This window comes from Anabrus simplex, chromosome 5 (genome assembly GCF_040414725.1).
Source record: "Anabrus simplex isolate iqAnaSimp1 chromosome 5, ASM4041472v1, whole genome shotgun sequence".
Classification (NCBI taxonomy): domain Eukaryota; kingdom Metazoa; phylum Arthropoda; class Insecta; order Orthoptera; family Tettigoniidae; genus Anabrus; species Anabrus simplex.
In genome coordinates, this window is record NC_090269.1 from 131,092,766 (window position 1) to 131,116,029 (window position 23,264).

General features: G+C 39.3%; 1 protein-coding gene across 2 annotated transcripts in view; it reads right to left on the bottom strand.

Annotated features, from left to right (window-relative positions):
* Lnpk (zinc-ribbon metal-binding protein lunapark) overlaps nucleotides 1–23,264 on the bottom strand; it is a 170,114-nt gene that overhangs the window by 123,731 nt on the left and 23,119 nt on the right. Inside the window, exons 4-5 of one of the 2 annotated variants that reach the window (XM_067147121.2) lie at nucleotides 18,277–18,463; nucleotides 3,132–3,444 (exon numbers count right to left, since the gene is read on the bottom strand). In XM_067147121.2, the coding sequence (XP_067003222.1) occupies nucleotides 3,132–3,444; nucleotides 18,277–18,463 (500 nt within the window). The remainder of the gene's footprint in view (nucleotides 1–3,131; nucleotides 3,445–18,276; nucleotides 18,464–23,264) is intronic. The other variant, XM_067147123.2, reaches the window with a different exon arrangement.

The following is a 23,264-nucleotide window of genomic DNA, read 5'->3' on the forward strand; positions in this document are numbered from 1 at the left end:
ATTTCCCAGAAACGTCGCTCAGTGAAAGAGGAGTCAAACGAAGAAACATTTTTTCACCAAGTTAGTGGATACAAGGGCATTACGTTGATTGTAAAATTACAACAGGGTTTTACAATAAGTGTTCTGTATTTATTATATATATGGTATTTTTCAGGGATCACAATGTTTTGCAAGTTCAATCTTACATTAACACACTTCAGGGAAATACGGTGCATTTCCTCGGATGATACCAACTGTAAGAACATTCAAAACAGAGAAATTTTGCATACCACAAGCATCAAGCGGAGGCAGGTTTGCTAGTTACATTTCTGGCTGGGAATGTCACTCGGGAAAGAAATGTTGTTGATATTACTGAAGATATGTCTTGGCAATAAGTTTGCAACAAACCCTGCATAACGGATCATTTTTCCAAAAAGTGGCACTTGCAATTGATTATGAATCAAAGTGTGGATTTTTATTGCATCATGTCTAGTTGTGCTATCCTTTTGCTATGCAACGAGTGTAGTACAATTGATGTTTTAAAATTCATTTAGCAGGCAGAACATTAATGGACGATAAAGGACAAAAATGTTTCGAAATACACTGAACAAAACCATTTGTGTAATAATTGTCAATGGACAATAGTAAACAAGAAAAACAATTCATTGGAATTTGAACAAGGGGCGCAAAAGAGCGAAGCTGCGGCTAAAGCCACTGCCATCAGTATGACTTGCTACACGCTAATAGGCACGTAAAGCAAGTCTGAAACAGACCGTCATTTTCACAGAAGCTGTCGAGTATCTACTGATAAGCCAAAACGTGTTCACATATTTTGATCCTTCTTTCACTGAGCGAAGTTTCTGGCAAATCTCGTTGTTACACTTGGTGGGTCCCCCTCGTTAGCTCTGTAAAAATTTCTAGGTATCGAATTTCGAAAAATAAGGGTGATTCCAAGGAACATGGGAACTATTGACGAATTAATTTAATGTTTCACACGCTTAAGATCTGGAAACATATATTGGCAAACTGGATTTAAAAACTAGTTGAAATTTACAATGACCAGTGTGGATTTGTTCGATGAAGGTCAATTACTAATGCAATCCAGGCAGTCTGAATCATAATGGAAAAGAAGAGGGACCTTGAAGATTTTCATGCAGTGTTAGTTAATCTAGAAAAAACATATGATCAAGTTTTCAGAGAATTGGTTTGGAAAGCCTTACAAAGTCAAAATGTCCCGAAGTGGCTGTTACATACAGTGAAAGAGACCTACGAAATGCCACTCGCTAAGCTCAAAAGTGGAGCTGGGGCGTCTGAAAGTTTCCCAGTGAGGGATGGCGTTCACCAGGGTTCGGCACTTAGTCCATTGTTATTTTGTCATACAGTACCTAACTGAACACCACATGCATGAGCTATCATGGAGCATTTTGTATGGTGATGACTTAAGAGGTGAAGCAAGAGAGCGAGTTGAAGGGGTACTTGAGAGGTTCAGACTGAGAGTGAATACGGCAAAGACCGAGTATATGCAGATTAACTTTACCAATCCACAATACATTAGCCCACAACGCACAGAATTTCTGGACGATGAGCCCTTAATGTTGGTAGACTAATTCAGGTACCTTGGATCTATCACGAACAGCAAGGCTGATGTTCGCCACTGTATGAATGTCAGTTGGCTAAAGTGGTAATCAATGAGTGGTGCGATAAAAGAATGCCTGCGAAGATCAAAGGCAGGGTTTAGGCACTGTGATCAGACCAGCAATGAGATACAAAGACATGGGTCAGGCAGGCCAATTATAATCAGAAACAGCATGCTTCCAAAATAAGAATGTTTCATTGGTCAATAAGTGTGACACGGGAAGATTAGATCATAAATGATTATATTCGCAGTTTAAAAGGAGTCTCTGTGATAACAAGATAAAATGGACGAGGAACAACTGAAATGGTCTGGACACATCCACCGCCGAGAGGAAAACTGCCTTACTCAGAGAGCCATAAGTATCAAACCAAGTGCAAGAAGTAGACCTAAAGACACATGGAGGAGATCCTGTGAAAGACTTCTGAGAAATAGAAATATACCTCCGGATTTTGGTGCACCAAAGAAATGAACCTTCGTATCTACCGACACTGACAGGAGTAGCTAGTACTAGCTACATTTGCAGCCATAGGAAAGAAGAACAAATTGGCTTTCTTTTATACTGGGAGGAGGAGATCAAATCAAGATCAGAATAAAAATTAAAATACAAAACTGAAGGGCTAGAGAGCAAGGAAGAGAGTACGTAATGACAAGGTGCTTTCAGGGAGAGGCATGCCCACTTATGTAGCTCAAAATCTGGTGAACAATATGATGGGTGGACAAAAATTAAATGCACATGCTCTCCAATCAACAACTAGTACTACAGCTAGTAGTAAATAAAATAACTCACAAAACTGAGTATATAGACATTACACACAACCGCAAACTAAACTAGACAGACCTAGTCTCAACATTAGATTGCTTCACCTTCCCCTTGACTTCCTGTACATACATTTCATCCTCTATTCCTTAGATCAGAATGCAGCCCTTTCTCTTCCTCTGATGAAAGTTGCACAAAAAACACTGAATCATATAAGGCCATAAACTTGCCAAATAATTTGTTGCAATTCTCAATTTACTTTTATTATTCCATTCTTAAACTTTCCTACCTTAGCATATAACTAACTACTTTGTTAGTTATCCGATGAGAAGTATTTTTGAGATATTCAGTTCTTTGCCATTTCTATGAGTGTGAATCCACTATTATTCTCATCTCTGTAAACTGAAATTTCCACCTGTCTTACTATTATAAAAGCTAATCTAATTATTCTGCCAGTTAGAACATCCATTAACTTTTGATTACCTATAAAAAGAAATGTAGCCCAATAGTTCTGATTCACATTACAGAGGCTGCTAGGAAGAAAAAAGGGGGGGAGTGCGGGAGTGAAAAAGAGGGGAAAAATAAAATGAAACAGAACTCAAGCAATTCAACACTCACAGATAGAGCATGCACGAGTTTTCATACAAATCACAACAGGGAATTTTGGAACACTGAAAGCATACTTATTACTTTGGCAACAGTTAGTTTAATCAGGATCCAAGCTGCAAGCAAATGAACTGACGATTTCTACAAGCTTACTTTCAACCGAAGCTTCTAACGGTGGTGGTGGAGTAGACTCACGTGCAACAAAGCCTGGTTTGCCCTGAATGGCTTGAGGAGGTGTAGGAGCTAGAGCTGGTGGCTTAAGAACAGGACCTCGGTTTCTCAGCTCTCCATCACCTGCTGGAACAGGACCTCTGTGTCTCAGCTCTCCACCAACTGTTGGAAGTAAAGGACCTCCAGGTGGGACAGGTCCTATAATAGCTGGTTTTCCCAATGGTGAAGATGGTGATGGAATCACTGAAGACTTAACAGATGGTACAAGATCTAGACCAGGTTTTGCTGGTGTGGACTGGAATCATATAAGACAGAATTATATGATAAAATGTTTGGATCACAAAATGCACTATTTGAGATGATGCAGGAAAGAGCTTACGAGAGTTAAGAAAAGGAACCAATTTCCATCTGGAGAATCGTTGTATGAAGACATCAGTTTTATTTTATTTCCATGCCCGTCCTTGTCCCTTTTTTCATTGCTCCTCCTTCCCACATTAACCTGTCACTGCAAATATTTTTTTTTTCTTCCCTACCTCCATATTTGCAAACAACTATTAAAAATCAAGAAAGTTTGAATAAGGAATGATTCTGGGAAATTATATTATTTAAAAAATTCCTTCAAATAATATTCTTACTGTGAAGGTAATCAGCCCATAGATTACTACTACTAATACTACTACTACCACCATTACACAATAACTCCGAGCAATCCAATGTAATCCACTAGTCTTACCTTCAGCATTCTTCCATATGAAAATATTTCAAATTATTCTATTCTCTTTCCAGTTATTAGTTAATATTGTCAGCATTTCACTTCCATAACAAAAAAAAATTAATTTGTTTATGTCTAGGTTTGTTTCCTTTTCTAAAAGGTTTTGTTTCTTCCTTCACCAAGCCACTAGTAATAGATCTGAGTAAAGAATGTTTTGATTCAATGAAAAAGTAAAGATTTTATTATAGTGAGTTAACATAATTTTATAGAATACAACCCTGTGCAGAAAGACATAATCTAAAAGAATTTTTGAGCAAGTTGGCTGCACAGTACAGGTCCTGTAACTGTAAATATGCATTCAGGAGATGGTGGGTTTAAATCCCACTATCGGCAGTCCTAAAGAGGGTTTCTCACAGTTTCACAGTTTTCACAGCAAGCAAATGCTGGGACTGCACCTTAGTTGAAGCCATAGCAACTACCTTCTTAGCACCTTCCTACCATTCATGAAAACTTTCACGTGGGTTAATGAGATGTAAATGAAATTGCAAAAGAGAAGAGAGGGGAAGTGAGCCTACAAAAAAGCAAAATTAATACCGTCTCCCCTGAAATACACTGCTGGTCAGAAAAGCATCAGACTTGGAAAAAATTAAGTTGTTTAAATGTATTTACAATTACATTCATTATAATTTGATTTTTGTTAATTTTTATACTGATTATAATTTGTGTCCACATCCTTGGTTGAAATGGTCAGCAATGTTGCATTTGGTAAAGAGGGTCCCAGTTTCAATTCTTGGTTAAGTGGGGCATTTTAACCCTTTCACTCCCACAAGTCCAACCTCTCGTCCACGTCGTGGGAAATGGGCAACATCATCAAGTAGGGAATAGCCTGTGGGGGTGAAGTACACTGGGGACTTTGTGGGCCCCAAGACCGCTACAGTAGTTGTGAAGGCCCTACAGGAATCCTGAAAAAGATGGCAGCTAACGGGGCTCTGGTGAAGTCACGACAGGCCTAGCAAGCCAGTGATGGATATTAACTCACTTTCAAGGAAACAAGGAACGATAAGCCGGACGGATATAACAGACAATGACACTAGCGAGGAACAGGATTACAAATTGGCACACTGAATATACAAGCACTGACTAGAAAAGTAGAAGAGGTTGTAGGCATGATGGAAAGAAGAAAACTGGATGTACTAGGGCTGGCAGAGACTAAGTGGACGGGTGTGGGTAGGAGAGGGCTGTGGAATGGTTTTTGGTTGTACTGGATAGGAAATGATGAGGGAAAGCGAAATGGAGTAGGAGTAGTAGTAAGAAATGGATTGAAAGAGGAAGTAAAACGGATAAGTGACAGGTTGATAAAAGTCAAAATAACAGTCAAAGGAAAAACCTGGGAAATTGTACAAGTGTATGTTCCACAAGCAGGATGCACGCAACAGGATAAAGATGACTTTGAGGAAGAACTGGAGAGACAATTGAATGGACAAAATAACATAGTAATGGGAGACTTGAATGTCCATGTAGGCATGAAAAGGAAGGGTTATGAGAACGTGCTTGGAGCGGAAGGATGGGGAAATAGGAATAAGGAAGGAGAAAGACTACTGGATTTGTGCAAAAGAAATGGAATGATGGTCGAGAACTCGTGGTACAAAAAGAGAGAAAGCCATAAGTTAACATTGTATAGCAGTGACTGGTCTAGGAAATCCATTGTAGATGACATGATCTACGACTGGGAAATGAAGAGGAATGTTATAGATGTCAGGGTAACACCATCAGAGGCCCTAGATAGTGACCACAGACTACTGGTAATGAAACTGAGAATAATGACGGAAAGGAAGAAAACATAAAAGCAAGAAAGACGTATCAAAATATGGAAACTGAAGGAAAAGGAAACCAAGGAAGAATAACAGCAAAAAATAAGATTGAACGTACCAACAGATAATACAAAAACATGAGAGGAGGAATGGGAAAGGTTCAAGAGGACACTAGTAAAAGCGGCAGAGGAAGTTTGTGGGAGAACTAGTGCCAGGAAAAGATGCAAGGAAACCCCATGGTGGAACGACAGAGTCAAAGCGGCAGTTAGGGAGAAGAATAAAGCTTTCAGAGTGTGGTTTCAACAGAGGACAACGGAGGCAAGACAAGAATATAAGACGAAAAAAGAAGCTAAAAAGGTTGTAACAGAGTAGAAGAAAAAATGCATGGAAAAGTGGTCAAACATGATGGAAAAGGATAGCAAAGGAAATAAAAAAGTACTGTATGCAATGATCAAGAGTAAGAAGGCAAGAGGGAAGATGTTATAATGATAGACAAAAATGGAAATGAAGTGCAGCAAATGGAGAAACTCAAAGGAATGTGGAAGGAGTATTTCGAAGATTTACTAAACCCAGAATGATGCACTGAGGAGGAAAGTAGAAGCAGGGAGGAAGTAAGAAATACAGAAGAAGAAAAAGACTTAACATGAGCAGAAGTGGAGCTAGCATTGGACAAGATGAAAGGAGGAAAAGCCCCAGGATTAGATGAAGCGAGTATTGAGATGGTGAAGGCAGCAGGAGAGGTAGCGAAACAGTGGCTTTATCGTGTGTTGAAAGTGGTACGGAAGGAAAGAAAGAACCCTGAAGATTGGAAGAAGGGTGTAATCATACCAATTTTCAAGAAGGGGAATAGAAAAGAGTTTAAGAACTATAGGGGAGTCACATTGATATGCCACTGTGCAAAGTGTTTGAGAAGATTCTGGAGAATAGAATCAGAAAGAGGGTAGAAGAAAAGTTAAGAGAAGAGCAGTATGGTTTCAGATCAGGAAGGTCCACAGTAGACATTATGTTCGTAGTAAGGCAACTACAAGAGCGTCAGTATTAATTGGGTAAGGATCTTGTGATGGCCTTCATGGACTTTGAGAAAGCTTATGACCGTGTGTGTAGAAACAAGGTATCAGTGTCGGTTGTGTGAAAATAGGAGGAGAGAGAACAGGCGGGTTTTAACAAAAAGGTGGATTAAAACAAGGAAGTGCTCTGTCACCTTTTCTCTTCGTAGTAACGATGGATGACATAACGACAAAAGTGGCAAGGAAAATTGGAGAAGGAAAAATGAAAGTGATGATGTTTGCAGATGATCTGTTAGTCTGGGGAGAAAAGGAAGAGGATATGCAGGAACAATTAGATGCTTGGGTGGATGAGGTGGAACAATATGGAATGAAATTGAATGCCCAAAAGAGGGAGATAGTGATCACAACTGGAAAGAAGGAGAGACCTACGAGAGGGATAATGCTTGGAGGGGAACAGCTTAGGAAGGTAGAGAGTTTCAAGTACTTAGGAAGTATCAGAGGAAAGTGGAAGAAATGATAAGGAAATAATCGAGCATGGAAGACAAGCAGGAGCATTTCTGAAAAGTGTCAGAAGCCTGGTTTGGAGCAAGGATGTCCCTCAGAGAAGCAAAAGGGTGATATACAGGATGTACTATATACCTATTCTGACGTATGCAGCTGAGACTTGGGTAATGAGGCAGAGAGCTGTGAATAGAATACAGGCAAGTGAAATGAAATTTCTGAGAAGCAGGATAGGAGTGACAAGATGGATAAGGTGAGAAATGAGAAGGTTCGAGATATAGTAAAAGAAGAGCCACTACAGAATAGGATAGAGGCATCCAGACTTCGATGGTATGGACACATGAAGAGAGTGACAGAGGAAAGGATACCGAGGAGGATGCATGAAATGGAGATATCAGGTAAACGGCCAAGAGGAAGACCAAGAGACAGGTGGATAAAAGAAGTGGAAGAGTGTGTACAGAGAAGAGGAGATGACTGGGCAAGAGTGACTAGGGAGAAGTGATGGGAAGACAAGAGGAGATGGAGAGGCTTATGTTCCAAGCAGACCCAACCAACAGCTGGACACTGCAGATGATGATGATGATGATGATGACGACTCCAGTTGACTGCTGTAACAGTCGAGAGGGAGGAGTGCCGCACACCCGGTGAACTGGAGCTGGAGCCATGCCACATAGCCGGTCGATTGCTGTATAGGTCGCATGTCTTTCGCCTGTTTTCCGTTTCTCTATGATAGACTGCTGTGGAAGTTCCGCCTTGGAGGTCTCTAGTTGCTGTCTTGGGAGTCTATAATAGTTACGGCTATGATCACCAGATGACAGGAGTAACCAGTTCGAAGACGGAAGCAATGTGTCTGGTATGCTACTCCCTTCGCGCCTAGTTGCTTCCCTGTGCTGATGTGCTTGTGCTTCTTGACTTAGCTTCCAACCGCTTTGAAATTGTGAAAGGCCTGATGATGCAGGAAAGATATACTGTGAAATAATCTCTTGCCCTCGTACTGGGTAGTGACTTTGAAGAAGATGACAATGATTGTGATTTGTCACTGATTCTGGTGAAGGAACAACTTTAATCACACCTAATTCAGGCACGTTTTCTACTCCAGTTACTGCTTTGTCATCTAAACGGTCGGCCTGTTTCGATGATTCAACTGAAGATGAAGATAGTGAGGATGAAGATCAGGTGCCTGAACCACCGAGCAGAAAACTAAATTGGAAAAAATAGAACATGAATCTGAAGGAACGCAAGTTCGCTGCAGCTAATTCCGGATTGTAAAGTTTAGTGTTCACTTTCTTTCAGCTGTTTTTAACACGCATATTGTAACTCTTCTGTGCAAGGAGGATGAAAAGTGCTAAAACAATATTCATAAGAATTTCACCGAATATGCATTACTTTTAAACTCTGCCTGTCCTCTCCTCACATCACGAGCTGACCGCAGACGGGAGAGCAGAGTGAGACAAGTATTCCATATAGCGGGCTCGGTGGGCCATTCGCTGCTCGTGTCCAGAGGGTCAGGCAACCATACTCGCTATGTTGGAGTGAAAGGGTTAACCACTCCTGACTGACTCCACCAACTTGGGGGACTGGGTTTTTCTATATACACACACCTCTTCATATACACATACAATACCACACTATACTACACTACCAACCACCACAGAAAGGAACAATACTGAATGCATCCCTCCACATAGGGTGGAGTCAGGAAAGACACCCAGTCATAAAAATAGAGCCAAGACCACTTGTGCACAAAGCTTATACTTCAATACTCTTCTGATATTTTAAACATGTCAAAAGTGTGGAGAGTGGAATGCTTAATTCCTTCACGATTTCTGTTTTACTTCTATGCTCCATATCTATTTCTCTTACAATTTTTAGTTTTTTACTCAGTGTCTTTGAAGAAAACTGCCTTTTGGTCACGTGTATTACTATTACACAATGAAAAGAAGAAAAAAAGCCAATACACAACTTAAATCTTATGTAGTATCTTCACTCAAAGCTTATTTCCTTTTAAAGTTTGAACAGAATGAAGAACCAGTGCACACTTGCTTGACATGACAAATTTCTGACTCGTGCCATACAGAACAAGCGTAAACTACCTTCATTTGCAGGTTACTTTTACATGCACTTCGGAAACAGTCTGCACTCTGTAAACACATGAAATGGACTGAAACAACCGATTACAGTACTGATTGAAACAAATGAAACTCTCATTTGCGGCACTGATAAACAATGAAGCCGTTGCCATCCATCATCATTACAGCCAAAAAAAACTGTGCCAGGAACCAGGTAAGATAAAAGTGATCCTCATAGTGGTGTACAATATGCAGGGTATCATACCGCATCATGAAATTCCTCCAAACCAAATTGTGAATGCCACATACTACCGCAGGTTTCTGGATCATCATCGTCCTGCATTTCCAAACACATTCGTTAATTGACCTGCACGACAATGCCTGTTGTCGCAATGCCGCTCCTGTGGGGGAACTGTTTATCAAGGTGGGAAGTCCTGAAAGCATCCACCCTATTCACCGGACACTAGTCCTTGTGGCTCGATCTGTTCCCCAGACAAAAGGAATCTCACCAAGGGAAGAGTTTCCGTAGATGAGATGCCATACTCCGTCAGGTGGCACTGTTGCACCTTCCACACGTCTGGCTCAGGTGCAACATGGAATTACACTGAAAGCCAGTAGAAGTACAGTGGTTCTATAATAAATGGTTTTTTTGTATATGCAAATGTTGGCATTACTTTTTTTCCAGCCCTCTTAGAAGAACAACAACAAATTAAACAATGGAACTCAAGTCTTTAGGAGGATAAAGTACAGGCCCAGGCAGATTCCAACAAAGAGCTCTGCATTATTCCTTTAAGTTCCTTGCCAGTTTACATTGATAGTGTTTCGAAAAATATTTATTTGCTTATTTTCATTGCCTTCAAAACCAACCCATATAGCCAAGAAAACGTAGTTTGGGCAACCTAGTTGGTCGAGATACAGTTACATCATTCTGACTTGTGACAAGTGTGTTAACACTAGAACCGCCGGAGCGGTCAAAATGACCGCTACACATTTTCAAAGCCGTACTTTGACCACATTTTCTACCATATTGCAAAGAGCTTCAGTGACTTTTCCTGATTACCGGTCAGAATCATCCGTATTAAATTTAATTAATTTTGCGTCATTGGTTAGGACGTAGATAACAAGTATACCTAGAACCGCCGGAGCGGTCACTTTGACCGCAGTATAGACTATCATAATAAAATATGTTAGAACATGTGCTTATTCCTCTGGTTGAGATAACATTTGTTTATAATTATTCTCCCTGCAATAATGTAAGCACAAAAATAAAACTCTGATAATGTATGTACGGCCATTCCTCATTCTCTTCTTTATTCATTTATCGAAAGGCGGCTATCATAATTCCCTAGTGATATAAGTTATCTTGATGTCAACATTTCAACTCTGGTACCGAAATTCAGCATTTAGACTGCAATTATGCCTGGTATAGGCCGAGAACTGAAAGTTTTCAATTGTTCTACTACAGCAGTAGGAAATGTAATACGAAAAACTGGAAATAAGAGGTATAATAAAATTCTTCCGGGCTGTTATGCCGTGGTCCACTCCTCTCGCTTCTCCCAGACGTTTCGACTACCGCAGCAGTAGTAATACGTTGCTAGGTACAGATGGCATCACAGAGTGGACTGTAGGAGAGTTTGGGAAGACTACACCTGGAAAGATGGCTTGTCACAACACCTTGAAAGAAAATCCAGGACCTACTCCATATTCAAAGCTGTATGTTTCCGACGACAGTATAGCGAGTGCATGGCGTCTTTTTATTGATGAATCTATATTGAAACACATCAAACACTGTACGCAGACAGAAGCAAAACATGTTCTAGGAGGTGAATTGTGGAGTGTAAGTTTAGAAAAAAATGGGAGGCATTCATTGTCTTAGTGTATGCTCGTGGTGTTCTTGGAGCCAGTAGCACTGAACTTGATGTACTCTGGTCTAAAAAGTGGGGGCACCATTCTTCAGTGAAACAATGGGAAGGAACTATTTTCGAGAAATGCAAAGATTTTTGCGTTTCGACGTCAGAACTACAAGATTAGAAGGTTTGAAGACTGATAAATTTGCGTTAGTATCAGAAGTATGGAACAAATCCATTGAAAACTGTCACTTGACTTATATTCCAGGTTCATCTGCCTGCTGAATGAGCAGCTTTTTCCAAGCAAAATAAGGTGTCCATTCTCGCAGTACATGACCAACAAACCAGGTAAATTTGGAAGTAAGTTTTGGCTTCTTGAGGACGTTGACTCAAAGTTTCCGTGCAATTGGTAACCCTACCTAAGAAAAGACGACCTTAGACCACGTGACAACGCTCTTCCCGAAAGTGTAGTAATGAAGTTGATGGAGCCGTTTCAAGAGAAGGGACAAAAGTGACTACAGACAACTTTTTTACAACAGTGAAACTCTGTTGTAAGTTGAAAAGTAATGGTACGAATATTGTTGAAACCATTAGACGATCAAGGAGTGAAATTCCTAAAGCTGTGAAGGCTATGAAAGCTAGTCTTTACGACTCAACACTCCTGAAGCATCCCAGTGACACACTTACAGTTTATCAAGGTGAACGATGCAAGAACATATTTCTATACAGTACTTTGCACTCAGAAGTCGAACTACTTCAAGCTAATCCCAAAAGGATTCCCGAAAATGAAGACTTCTACAACAATACTAAATATGCTGTGGACGTGGTGGATCAAATGGGAAGAAAATATACTGTTCGATCCGCTACACGAAGATGGCCTCTCCATATATTTCATAATATTCTTGACTTGGCAGCTATCGACTCCCAGATCATTTTCAAAAAGTGACAGGGAAGAAGATCAGTCGCCGAAATGACATCCTGAAGCTAGCAAAGGACCTTCATATGGGGTGCATGGAATCGAAACCCAAGTCTGTGGATACAGAACCCGAATTTGGGAGCCTGTGGAAGGAATGGTACAGGAGAGGCAATGCCAAATGAAGAAAAGAAGGAATAAAACAAGTTTTACCTGCAGAAAGTACAAACAGCGAGTGCGTTGTTCTTGCTCAAAGGACATAACTAAGGTCGTGGTATGTAGTTCCTGCTTCTAAAGACGCAGAATTGCATCAGGGTGTGCAAATACACTGAAGGAAAAGAAGACACATATGTTGTGGTACGTGGATTTGGCAGACTAAAAGAATTTGGAGTAAAAACAGTGTTTGTTTATTAGATAAGTGTGTTTTTTATACAAACGTTTTGGTGTTTGTAATAAATGAGGAAAACATTACATTTGCAATAGAATTAAATAATTTGTTTCATTTCCATGTTAGATCCCATAATTAATGTTTTATGAACTTAATAAAGCATATTTGATACGATGACAATGAGTTACTATAGGTATTGTGAATAAAAATAGTAATTCCAATACAGCGGTCAAAATGACCGCATCGGCGGTTCTAGGTATACAGTATGTTCCGGCGGTCCTAGTGTTAAGAAAGCCAATTACACAATTACATCTTATTTGAGAATTTTGACCGTATTGTTAAAAGTTAGGTTGTTTTTGGCATTCTAACGATTAATTACTAATACAATAAACCTTTCAATTAGACTAATTTTCAAAAAGTACCTATACACAAGTAAAGTAGAGAGAACTGATGACCAAAGAACTCAAAAAATCTAATCTGAATCCAAAATCATTATGTGTAACTAAAATAAGATAAAATATCGGGAAGTTATTTGATACGGTTTCTGAACACATCATCATTCTCTGTAGAAATTAAAATATTATACAATAACATACATTATGAGTAGACATCAGATTTGTTTGCAAAAAAGGTATCTAAAATATGCATGCATTTATGCCATTAAAATCTTTAAAACAAGGCTTTAATATTTTGAAAATAAACACTGGAATATGTTATTATGCACTAAATATATATAATTTATAAATCTACTCACACTGAAAAATCTTTCTTTTATGTCTTCCTGAAGGCTGTAATTTGATGTACAGCATACAATAATGTTTTCCAGATGTTCAGGAGTAAATTTATGATGTTTATCAGTTAACCCCTTAAATGGGTTTGATGCCTAAAGGTGTCAACAGCTGTTGCACGAGTATTGGGTATGGTGCCTTTAGGTGTTCTTGTACTTCTAAATGTGTTCTTGCATAGGTTTAGCTGTCTATAGGCGTCTGGCTATTTTTAATCACTTCTGCCTTCTACTATCGTAATTTAAAACTAATTCCATTCATATTAGATGTGATTATTGCTGTCCTATTCATTTTTATCCAGTCTCACGCCAGTCGGGTAGTTCACGCCTAGAGGGCAGTCCGACACCAGTCTCGTGTCACCTCGTACGGTCCGCGCCAAATTTGTGAATATGTACATTGAAATTACTGTACTAAATTTGCGAGTTGTTGTCATCGTTGTTGTTACGATACAGTTGCTCTGCAAACTCTCCATTGTGGCCTCCACGGTATGCACTAGCCATGCGTCTTGGTGGGTGTGCTATGTACCAACTGATGAGTCCAACATGGCACACAGAGGCAAAACGCTGGCAACCAGGAATGAGTTAGCTGGAAAATTTATAATTTCTAATAACGGACCATTTATGTTGGTATTATAAATTTACTCATTCGAACAAATATTTCAGGTTCCCTATCGGAATCAACATCTAAATCAGAATAAAAGAAAATATTTTAAAAAGTTGTAAACAAAAAGAGAGAGTTGTTCTCTTTGGCTATATTAGAATGGGGACTTGCGTGTTTGTATGAACAGTTACCCACTACCTTCCATTATATCAGTAAGCACTCTTCTGTTGGCTCTGTTTCTCGTATTGTATCTGTGCTGCAGAGCCGGTAGTGAATGTGGGGTGGGGGAAAAGGGGTTGAGGAGTGTGGAAAGGAGGAGGGGATGGGTGGAGCTATCTGAGTCGCAGCTGATGAAGGGATGGAGTTATCAAGTTTGATGTAAGCGGGCCCACTATTTGGAGAGATGGAAGGAGCTTTAGAGCATAAAGCATTATACATATTAGGGATCCTAACTTTATCTGAACTAACCGTATTTAATAATCTAGGTGTTAATTCATGTAATATACTTTTAATGTCCGTGACACCATTAAGATTCTGATCTTTATTAAATGTCTGATCTAAACAGATATATAGGCTTTCTAGCTCGTTTAACATTCTTTCTTTTTCTATATTCCTAATTATTGCTAGATCCTTTTCTATAGATTCAAACTGGTGACCACTCTCTCTCATATGCAAGCTCATTGCTGAGTACTTCCTATGCTTTTCCGCGTTAACATGTTCCATATATCTTGTCATAAAGCTCCTTCCAGTCTGTCCAACATATGAATAATTACACTGTGAACATTTTAGTCTATATACTCCCAATCTCAAATAATGATTTTTGTTGTAATTAACTTTATTATGGTTAAAGAATATGGAATGGTTTGTGTTAGTGGTTCTAAATGCAATATTAAAATTATGTTTCTTGAATACGTTAACGATCTAGTGAATAACTGGGTTGTTATAAGTGAATGTAGCATACTCCATCTTTTTGGTTTTTTTGGTATCAGATTCGTGGACATCCTGTTCTTAATTTTAATGATCAGCCAACTGATCATTTCTACTTTGAAGCCATTAAGTCTAGCAAGGTTGTTAATATAATTTAATTCTGTCTTTAAGTTCTTAGGGGACAGAGGAATTCTAAGCCCTCTGTATATAAGACTATGGAAAGTTGCCTGTTTTTGTGAATTAGGGTGTAATGAAGAATTGTTTATAGTTGTAGAGAATTGTATTGGCTTTCGAAAGATTTCAAAATCGAAGGTGTTATCTCTACGCACGGCCGTTATATTTCAGTAGACTACTGTAAGTTCTTGGCAAGGGTGCTCTACAAAATTATGTCTACATTACATTCCACATTTCACACGATCATATACCGAGGCTTCAATTTCCACATTATTTACAACTACACTTCGAGTGTTTTACCACCTTCACATTAAAGACAAATGCAGTGACCTTGACCACATCTTTTGCAAGACATCTTTTACTGTGTTGGTGATATCGCTTTTATTTTGTTAGAGAAAAAAAAAAAATTGTATGTCCTATCGCATTAGGAGAAATAATAAACAAAGTCAACTGAACCATTCTAAAAGAACTTCAACATTTATATAAGAAGTTTCAGTCTCAGACCTAATGATCTTGGAATGACCGTAGACAGTGCTTCATTGACATTTTACCACAATTTTATCAAATGTTTTTCCATTTTCACATTATGTGTAACAATATTTTAAGTAATAAGGTTACAAGGGGAATTTTCTAGCTTCTTTTTTAATATTATGTGTAATATTTTTAAGATTGTTATATGGCTGAAGATGGCCTAAAAAAGGGGGAAAGATGTCCAGAAAGTGTAAAGTGTTAGTATGTATTTGTAACCACATATAAGTGGACAAAAAGTATTGAATAGGTGGATTAATAAATACCTTCAGTGGTTTTTAAGTCATAACAACTTTCAATATGGATTAATCATGGGATTTATAACATGTAATAAAAAAGCCTTGTCTATAATAATAAAAGGAAGTGTTTGTCTGTGTGTAAACGATGCCCAGCCAAATCTACGGTACACAGAGATATGAAATTTTGAACATAGGTATATGGAAGGGGATCACTTTCGTTGGCGAGTTATGAATGAAAAACAGTCAGAAAACATTTGTTTGGATATGACAATCCAACGTGCTGTCACCAAGATTAAATGTATAGATTACCGGGCGAGTTGGCCGTGCGCGTAGAGGCGCGCGGCTGTGAGCTTGCATCCGGGAGATAGTAGGTTTGAATCCCACTATCGGCAGCCCTGAAGATGGTTTTCCGTGGTTTCCCATTTTCACGCCAGGCAAATGCTGGGGCTGTACCTTAATTAAGGCCACGGCCGCTTCCTTCCAACTCCTAGGCCTTTCCTATCCCATCGTCGCCATAAGACCTGTGTCGGTGCGACGTAAAGCCGCTAGCAAAAAAAAAAAAAAAAAAAGTATAGATTTACTGTCGCTACGTAATGTAAATGAAATGAAATGTCGTATGGCTTTTAGTGCCGGGATATCCCAGGACGGATTCAGCCTGCCAGGTGGTCTTTCTATTTGACGCCCTCAGGCGACCTGCTTGTCGTGATGAGGATGAAATGATGATGAAGACAACACATACACCCAGCCCCCGTGCCGTAGGAATGAACCAATTAAGGTTAAAATCCCTGGCCTGGCCGGGAATCGAACCCGGGACCCTCTGAACCAGTACGCTGACCGTTCAGCCAACGAGTCGGGCGATACGTAATGTACATAAGATAGGTAGAGAACACAAGTCAAGGATCCATTTTAAGTCCATGGTGTAGGAAGCCATTTTCGGCCCCAGACACAAAGAGCCAACTTCAGTCTGTAATATCCGGAAGTGTTCGTCTGTGTGTATGTGTGTGATGCCCAGGCATATCTATGGCACATACAGAGATCTGAATTTTTTAACATATGCTTATTGTTTGAAGAACATTTATACAGGTGTATATTATACCTGTTTGCATTAATTGTTTATATTACTTCTAACCATTTTAATAACTTATTTCTTATTTGCCCAATTTCAGTATATCAGCAATAAAACGTGAACTGTATTTTCTTTCAACTAACTCAATGTTATATTTTATTTCAAGGAAACGTAAGATAGTTAAACCAGATAAACAACAGTGAGAGCTGGAGGTGCAGTTAAGGGTGCGCATCAGTAAGCTTGCATTCGTGGGATAGTGGGCTCGAACTCCATTATCGGCAGCCTTGAAGATGGTTTTCAGTGGTTGACCATTTTCACGCCAAGCAAATGCTGGGAGTTTTTACCTTAATTAAAGCGGTGGCCGCTCCCTTCGAATGCCTAGCCCTTTCCTATCCCATCGTCACCATAAGACCTATGTGTCATTGTGACGTAAAGCCAATTTTGTAAATTAAAAAAAAGTAATAGATATACCAGTCAAGATGCCATTTTACGTCCATGGCATAGAAAGCTATTTTCATTCTGTCCGTGATATCCGGAATTGTTTGTCTGTGTATACGTGTGTGATGCCCAGCCAAATGTACGGGACGGACAGAGATGAAATTTTTAACAAACGTGGGCACAGCATTTCACCGATCACTCATGGCTGTGTCAAAGAGTGATTTTTGCTTCAAGAAATGAAGCTGTCAGCGTCACCAGAAAGCAACTTTTACGGTTTAATAGCATCTAATGCTCTTGAATTAATAAATGCGGATGAAGCCGTAGGCACATGCTAGTCTACAATATAATCAAATGGTCTACAGTCCTGGGACCCACTGTCTTAAAAGCACACATTTAATACTTTTCATGCATTCCGATCATATTTCGAAATTACTACATGCACTTGGGACACGCCGTAGCCTTTCAGAAAGCAACTGACTAGGTACCGTTTGCTGTTCCTCAATGCACGAGTGACCTTTATACAATGACAGTCTGAATAAGAGGCCTATTACGAGTTGTCTCACGAGTAAGGAGAACTGTATGTTGTATACAAATTGAAAATAATAATATTGCAGTATCATGTTTTAAAACTTTTAGTATATGGACGATATATTCCAAAACTCTTAAGTATAAATCAATATCATAAACAGTCAGTTGTTATACTTTTTATGCTTTAAAACGTTTCATACATGCACCCTTACAGTAAACATGCATTTACATGCACCATAAAACTTAACACATGGAAAGAGATGCACTTAAAACATACTCCATATCATATGTAATAGCAGATAGAACATGCACTTGCACACAAATCTGATGTCTAGTCATGAGAGACTCCATATCCTGAATGATACTGCAAACTAATGTAGCAGTTCTTATACTGGTGGAACAAAGAAAATTAAAGACTATTACTAGCACAACTGCAATATGTTTCCTACATAACTGGAACTAGTCTGTACCACATAGCATTATGTATGTGTAACACAAAAGGAGCTGAGAGTGCAATAGTAGGTACTTTTAATGCTGTATTGAAGTAACTGGTGCACTGTTCCTTACTGCAAAAAATTGAAGTACTTGACCTACCGGAGTCTTGCGCAGCTGGTCAGGGGCATATTTCTCAAGAATCTGCTTTGCAACTTTATATGTCTCCTTCTCCATAACTTCATCAAGTAACTGTTTTTTTTTGTTCTTCATATCTATTAGTTTCTCTTGGTTACTCGAGATTTTGCGATGATAATACCATGATACCAAACGCTTCAGGAACAAAATTCTGTACAGAAGGGATAGAATAAAACAATATTAGATCTCAGCATATGATTCTTTGAAGCAATATTCAATTCTTCATGATAAAATTAAATTTATCCTTCACAAACAATGATGGGTAGAACTTAGTATAGGTCAATCAGCCATGACAACTGCAAGCTTCCTCAGCATGAAATGAGATACTGCAGCACAATACACCACAGTCTGATGCGTTTTCATTGCTAGCAGCTTACTTAGTTGCTACTAGCTGTTGACAAAAGGTATTAGCGACAATGACTGATCAGGACGGACTTGGCTCATTAAGAAACTCCATTGATTTAAATCATGGATGCACAGCAAAGGGCCCCTACAGCAGCTGAAAGGAGGCACACACATAATTTTAACAACTGCCATCGTGCTCTTACTGTGCTGCAGATGGTAATCACATCCATGCTGAATTCTGGAAGTGATGCCATATTACATCAATTTCAGTCAATGGCAGTGGCTATTGATATGGAGGTATAGAAATATCTTGCAGATCACAATACTCTTATAAAAGTAAATATATTTCTAGGGGCTGAAAGGTGGATCCCTAGACTTGGCAATGAACACATCACTCTTCTACAAGCACAACGAGGCACGATTTATACGATTCACCTTTCAAGATAATGTAGGCCTATACTCAAGTTTTACCCAATTCTGAAATATTCATAACAATCATCTGAAAGTAACAACAGAAATATGAAACGTTATTTTCCACATAAGTAAGTATAGTTTCACCTAAAAAGAAGAATACTGGTAAGATGACAATATTATGACCTCAAAAACACATCTAATCGGCAATCTTGACAGACTGTCATTTTCTCTCTTACACCAGAAACCTCCTGCCCATTACATCCTAGACAAAAATAGTGTTAAGCACTTTCATGTGAATTAAATAGAATACTTTTGACAGTCTAGCCTAAGCACGCAGCGAGTGTGGACGTGCTGAGTGGGAGAGAGAAGTATGGTGGAAGTAGAGAAGTAACGGAGAGCGGGCGTGCTAAGTGATGAGTACAGTATAATATGATAGGAACAGAGCAATATCGGGTCGTGATCGAAAGATGGCAGAGGAGAACGAAGAAGAAAACAACCAAAGGAAAGGAAGGTAAAGAGGTTCTAGGAAAGATGGCAGAGGTGGTGTTGATGTCAGCAGTGATAACTATGTTATTAGTTATTGGGGGCGTAGAAGTGAACCCCGGCCCGAGCACAGGTGGAAATGTGAGTTGGGAAGTTATAAGAGTCATTAAGAAAGTGGTAAAGGAGGTAGTTAAAGAAGATTGCCCATTTGACCAGTTAAAAAGAGTTGATAAGGGATCAATCCAAGGAGTTCGAAAATATGAGGAAATGGATACAGGAAAAAACAGAAGAAACAATTAATAAAGTGGGAAACGAAGGGAAAGAAATTGCGAGACTAAGGGAGAAAGTAGAACATCTGAAAGAGGAGGTGCTGAAACTGAAGAAGGAAGCAGAGATCAGCAGCCAGGAATGTAGAAAGAAATGCATATTTATATAAGGTGTACAGGAAGCAAAGGAAGAAAACAAAGTGGACATAATGTACAAAGTGGTGGAGGTTATCCAGAATAAAATGAAAATTAATTTTAGTGAAGTGGACATAGATGACGCAAAAAGGGTAGGTAAAGTGAGAGGACACAAACCAATAAAAGTGAAGTTATTGTCTTCTCTGATAGCAGATATAGTGATAAAAACGCGGCAAATTTACAGGGAAGAAAAATTTGGTTTAAGAGAGACATGGGAAGAGAAGGGAGTGAAAATCTGAAAATGTTGAAGAGACACTTAGTGAGAGCCAAGAAGCAAGGACTGAGAGCACATAATAAGGGGCCAACAGTTGGTGGTATCCAATGACAGGTGGGTACGAGTTTGGTCAATGACGGAACTGCAAGTAATGGAAGACAAACTCAAGCAGGAAAAGACATGGCTACAAGTCAGGAGGGAAGGCACGTCGTAGAGAGAGCAGTGGGACGTAGAGAGTTAAGAGGTGTACTCAGTGAAGGACTCTGAACACTGCAGTGCAAGACCAGTAAAGAGGGTCCAGGAGGAGCTGGCAGGAAGAAAACCTCAAGAAATGGCAAGTACAGCGTGCAGTGGTCGAGCGCATAGTATAGACAAAGTTAAGACGATAAGACAGGGTGGAATGCAGGACATAGAACGAGATTTAAGAGAGGCGAGCACTGGAGGGAATAAAGAAAAATGAGGAGGATAAGGTAGGCAAAGAGCGCACCAAAATGTCAAAAAAAGAGGAAAAGGAAATAAAGAGAGGGCCATAGTAACGAGAAGTAAACAGATGGGAGAGTGTGTTCGAGAATATCTATCGGAGCAGTTAAAAAAAAGAGTTGATGGCAGGAGTCAGTGAGGGTTTGAGGAAGACAAGGGAACAATCCAAGATGAACTTAAATGAACTTATAAACAGATGCGATTGGAGGGTGGTGAAGACTGATGAAGTTATAAAGGCAGGGCTTGTTAATATGGGAATTGAATATTGGAGGTTTTTGTGAAGAGTGATGAAGTAATATATAGGGCTTGTAAATAAGATGTGGCTGTATAACGACCAGTAAGTAAGTAGTTAAGTAAGTTAGGTAGAAATGAAGGATTGTTACTGAAAATTTGGAAGGTTTGTGTTGTAAGATAAAATGAGATTAGATTGTAGGTTTGTGAAGAGTGTTAAAGCAAGAAGATGATATTGGAGGTTTGTGAAAAGTGATGAAGTTATAAAAGTATCGCTTGTAAATATTGGAATTGTAAGAAGTGATGGTATATAGGGTTTGTAAATAATGACTGGCTGTTAAGTAAGATGAAGATATTGGAGGATGAGGTGGTATATAGGGTTAGTAAATAATGATCGATGAACCTAAATTAACTTAATCAGAAGTAGAACAGTGTATGTAATAGAAGGAACTGCAAAGACAGTAAGTCTAAGAGAATAATGAGGACAGACACTCAGCGGATGATGTAATGTTATGATGGAGTCAGCGAGTCTTAGTGGAGTGGGTCATGGCATGTAGGTATGGAATGTTTGTAATGCAAGGTTTGCAGACTCAATCAGGGCAAAGGAGACAAGTCAGCAGTCTCCTTTAGGGAATGTGTTGGCAATCGCCAAGTATCTGGTTAACACCAGGGTTCATAGAGCAGTTAACATGGCAATTGCCAATTAACCGGTAATCACCAGGCTCCATCTCGCAGTTATCACTACGTGAAGGAGTCTATTCTTATTATTCTTAATTTTCTATTATTTACATGAGTATCCTCACGATCCCCTGGCATTCGCCAAATATCTGGTTAACGCCAACTATCTGATTAGTGCCTGGCACCACCTTGACTAGATGGGGGGCACTATTAATCCTATTATGCTTATTGTTTAGTATTTAGGTAGAGTGTAAGTTGAAAGAGCTTGTTTAGGTTTGGATATTGTTATTTTTCACTATTATATAGATCAATTGTCTTATGGCAACAATGGGATACGAAAGGGGTAAGATTGGGAAGGAAGCAGGAGTGACCTTAAGGTACAGTCCCAGCATTTGCCTGGTGTGAAAATGGGAAACCACAGAAAACAATCTTCAGTGCTGCTGACAGGGGGCTCGAACCCACTATATCCTGAATACCAGCGCACAGTTACACGTCCCTAACCGCACGGCCACTCGACCGAATAATTTGTCCACCACAGAATGAGAACGTGCTGTTCCCAGTAACCCCGCTTCCTGCAGCAGGCAGGTGAATCTGTGTTTCTTTAAATCGTTTGACCATTGCTGACGATGTCTGCACATCCGAGGAAAAAGAGGAATTGTATATAAAACTTGAAACTTCATTTGTTCATTTCAAGAATCACCTGCCTTAAATAAAGTCATTATGTAAATTGGTGCTAAGCCCGCATCTGTATTAACAGTCTCCTCCAAGTTTCGCATTCCTAAAGATATCATATGGCTGCGGAGACAAGAGACGGAGATAGGCGACAGAGTTGCGAGATATAGTAACCATAGTTGGGATATACAGTAGTACCATATCTGAAGTACTTGTTTGATTATTGTTTGCCTGAAGGAACTTTACCAAATGAATGGAGAGTTGCTATAGTAGCACCTGTATATAAAGGAAAGGGTGATAGACATAAAGCTGAAAATTTCAGGCCAGTCAGTTTGACATGCATTGTATGTAAGCTTTGGGAAAGCATTCTTTCTGATTATATAAGACATGTTTGCAAAATTAATAACTGGTTTGATAGAAGGCAGTTTGGGTTTAACAAAAGTAATTCCACTGAAGCCCAACTTGTAGGATTCCAGCAAGATATAGCAGATATCCTGGATTCAGGAGGTCAATTGGACTGTATCGCGATTCACCTGTCTAAGGCATTTGATAGGGTAGATCATGGGAGACTACTGGCAAAAATGAGTGCAAGTGGACTTGACAAAAGAGTGACTGAATGGGTGGCTCTGTTTCTAGAAAATAAAACTCAGAGAATTAGAGTAGGTGAAGCTTTATCTGTCCCTGTAAAAATAAGAGGGGAATTCCTCAAGGCAGTATTATTGGAACTTTGTTTTCTTATATGTATCAATGATATGTGTAAAGAAGTGGAATCAGAGATAAGGCTTTTCGCAAATGTTATTCTGTACAGAGCAATAAATTACAAGATGTGAGCAATTGCAAAATGACTTCAATAATGTGAGATGGACAGTAGGCAATGGTATGATGATAAACGGGGATAAAAGTCAGGTTGCGAGTTTCACAAATAGGAAAAGTCCTCTCAGTTTTAAATACTGCGTTGATGGGGTGAAAGTTCC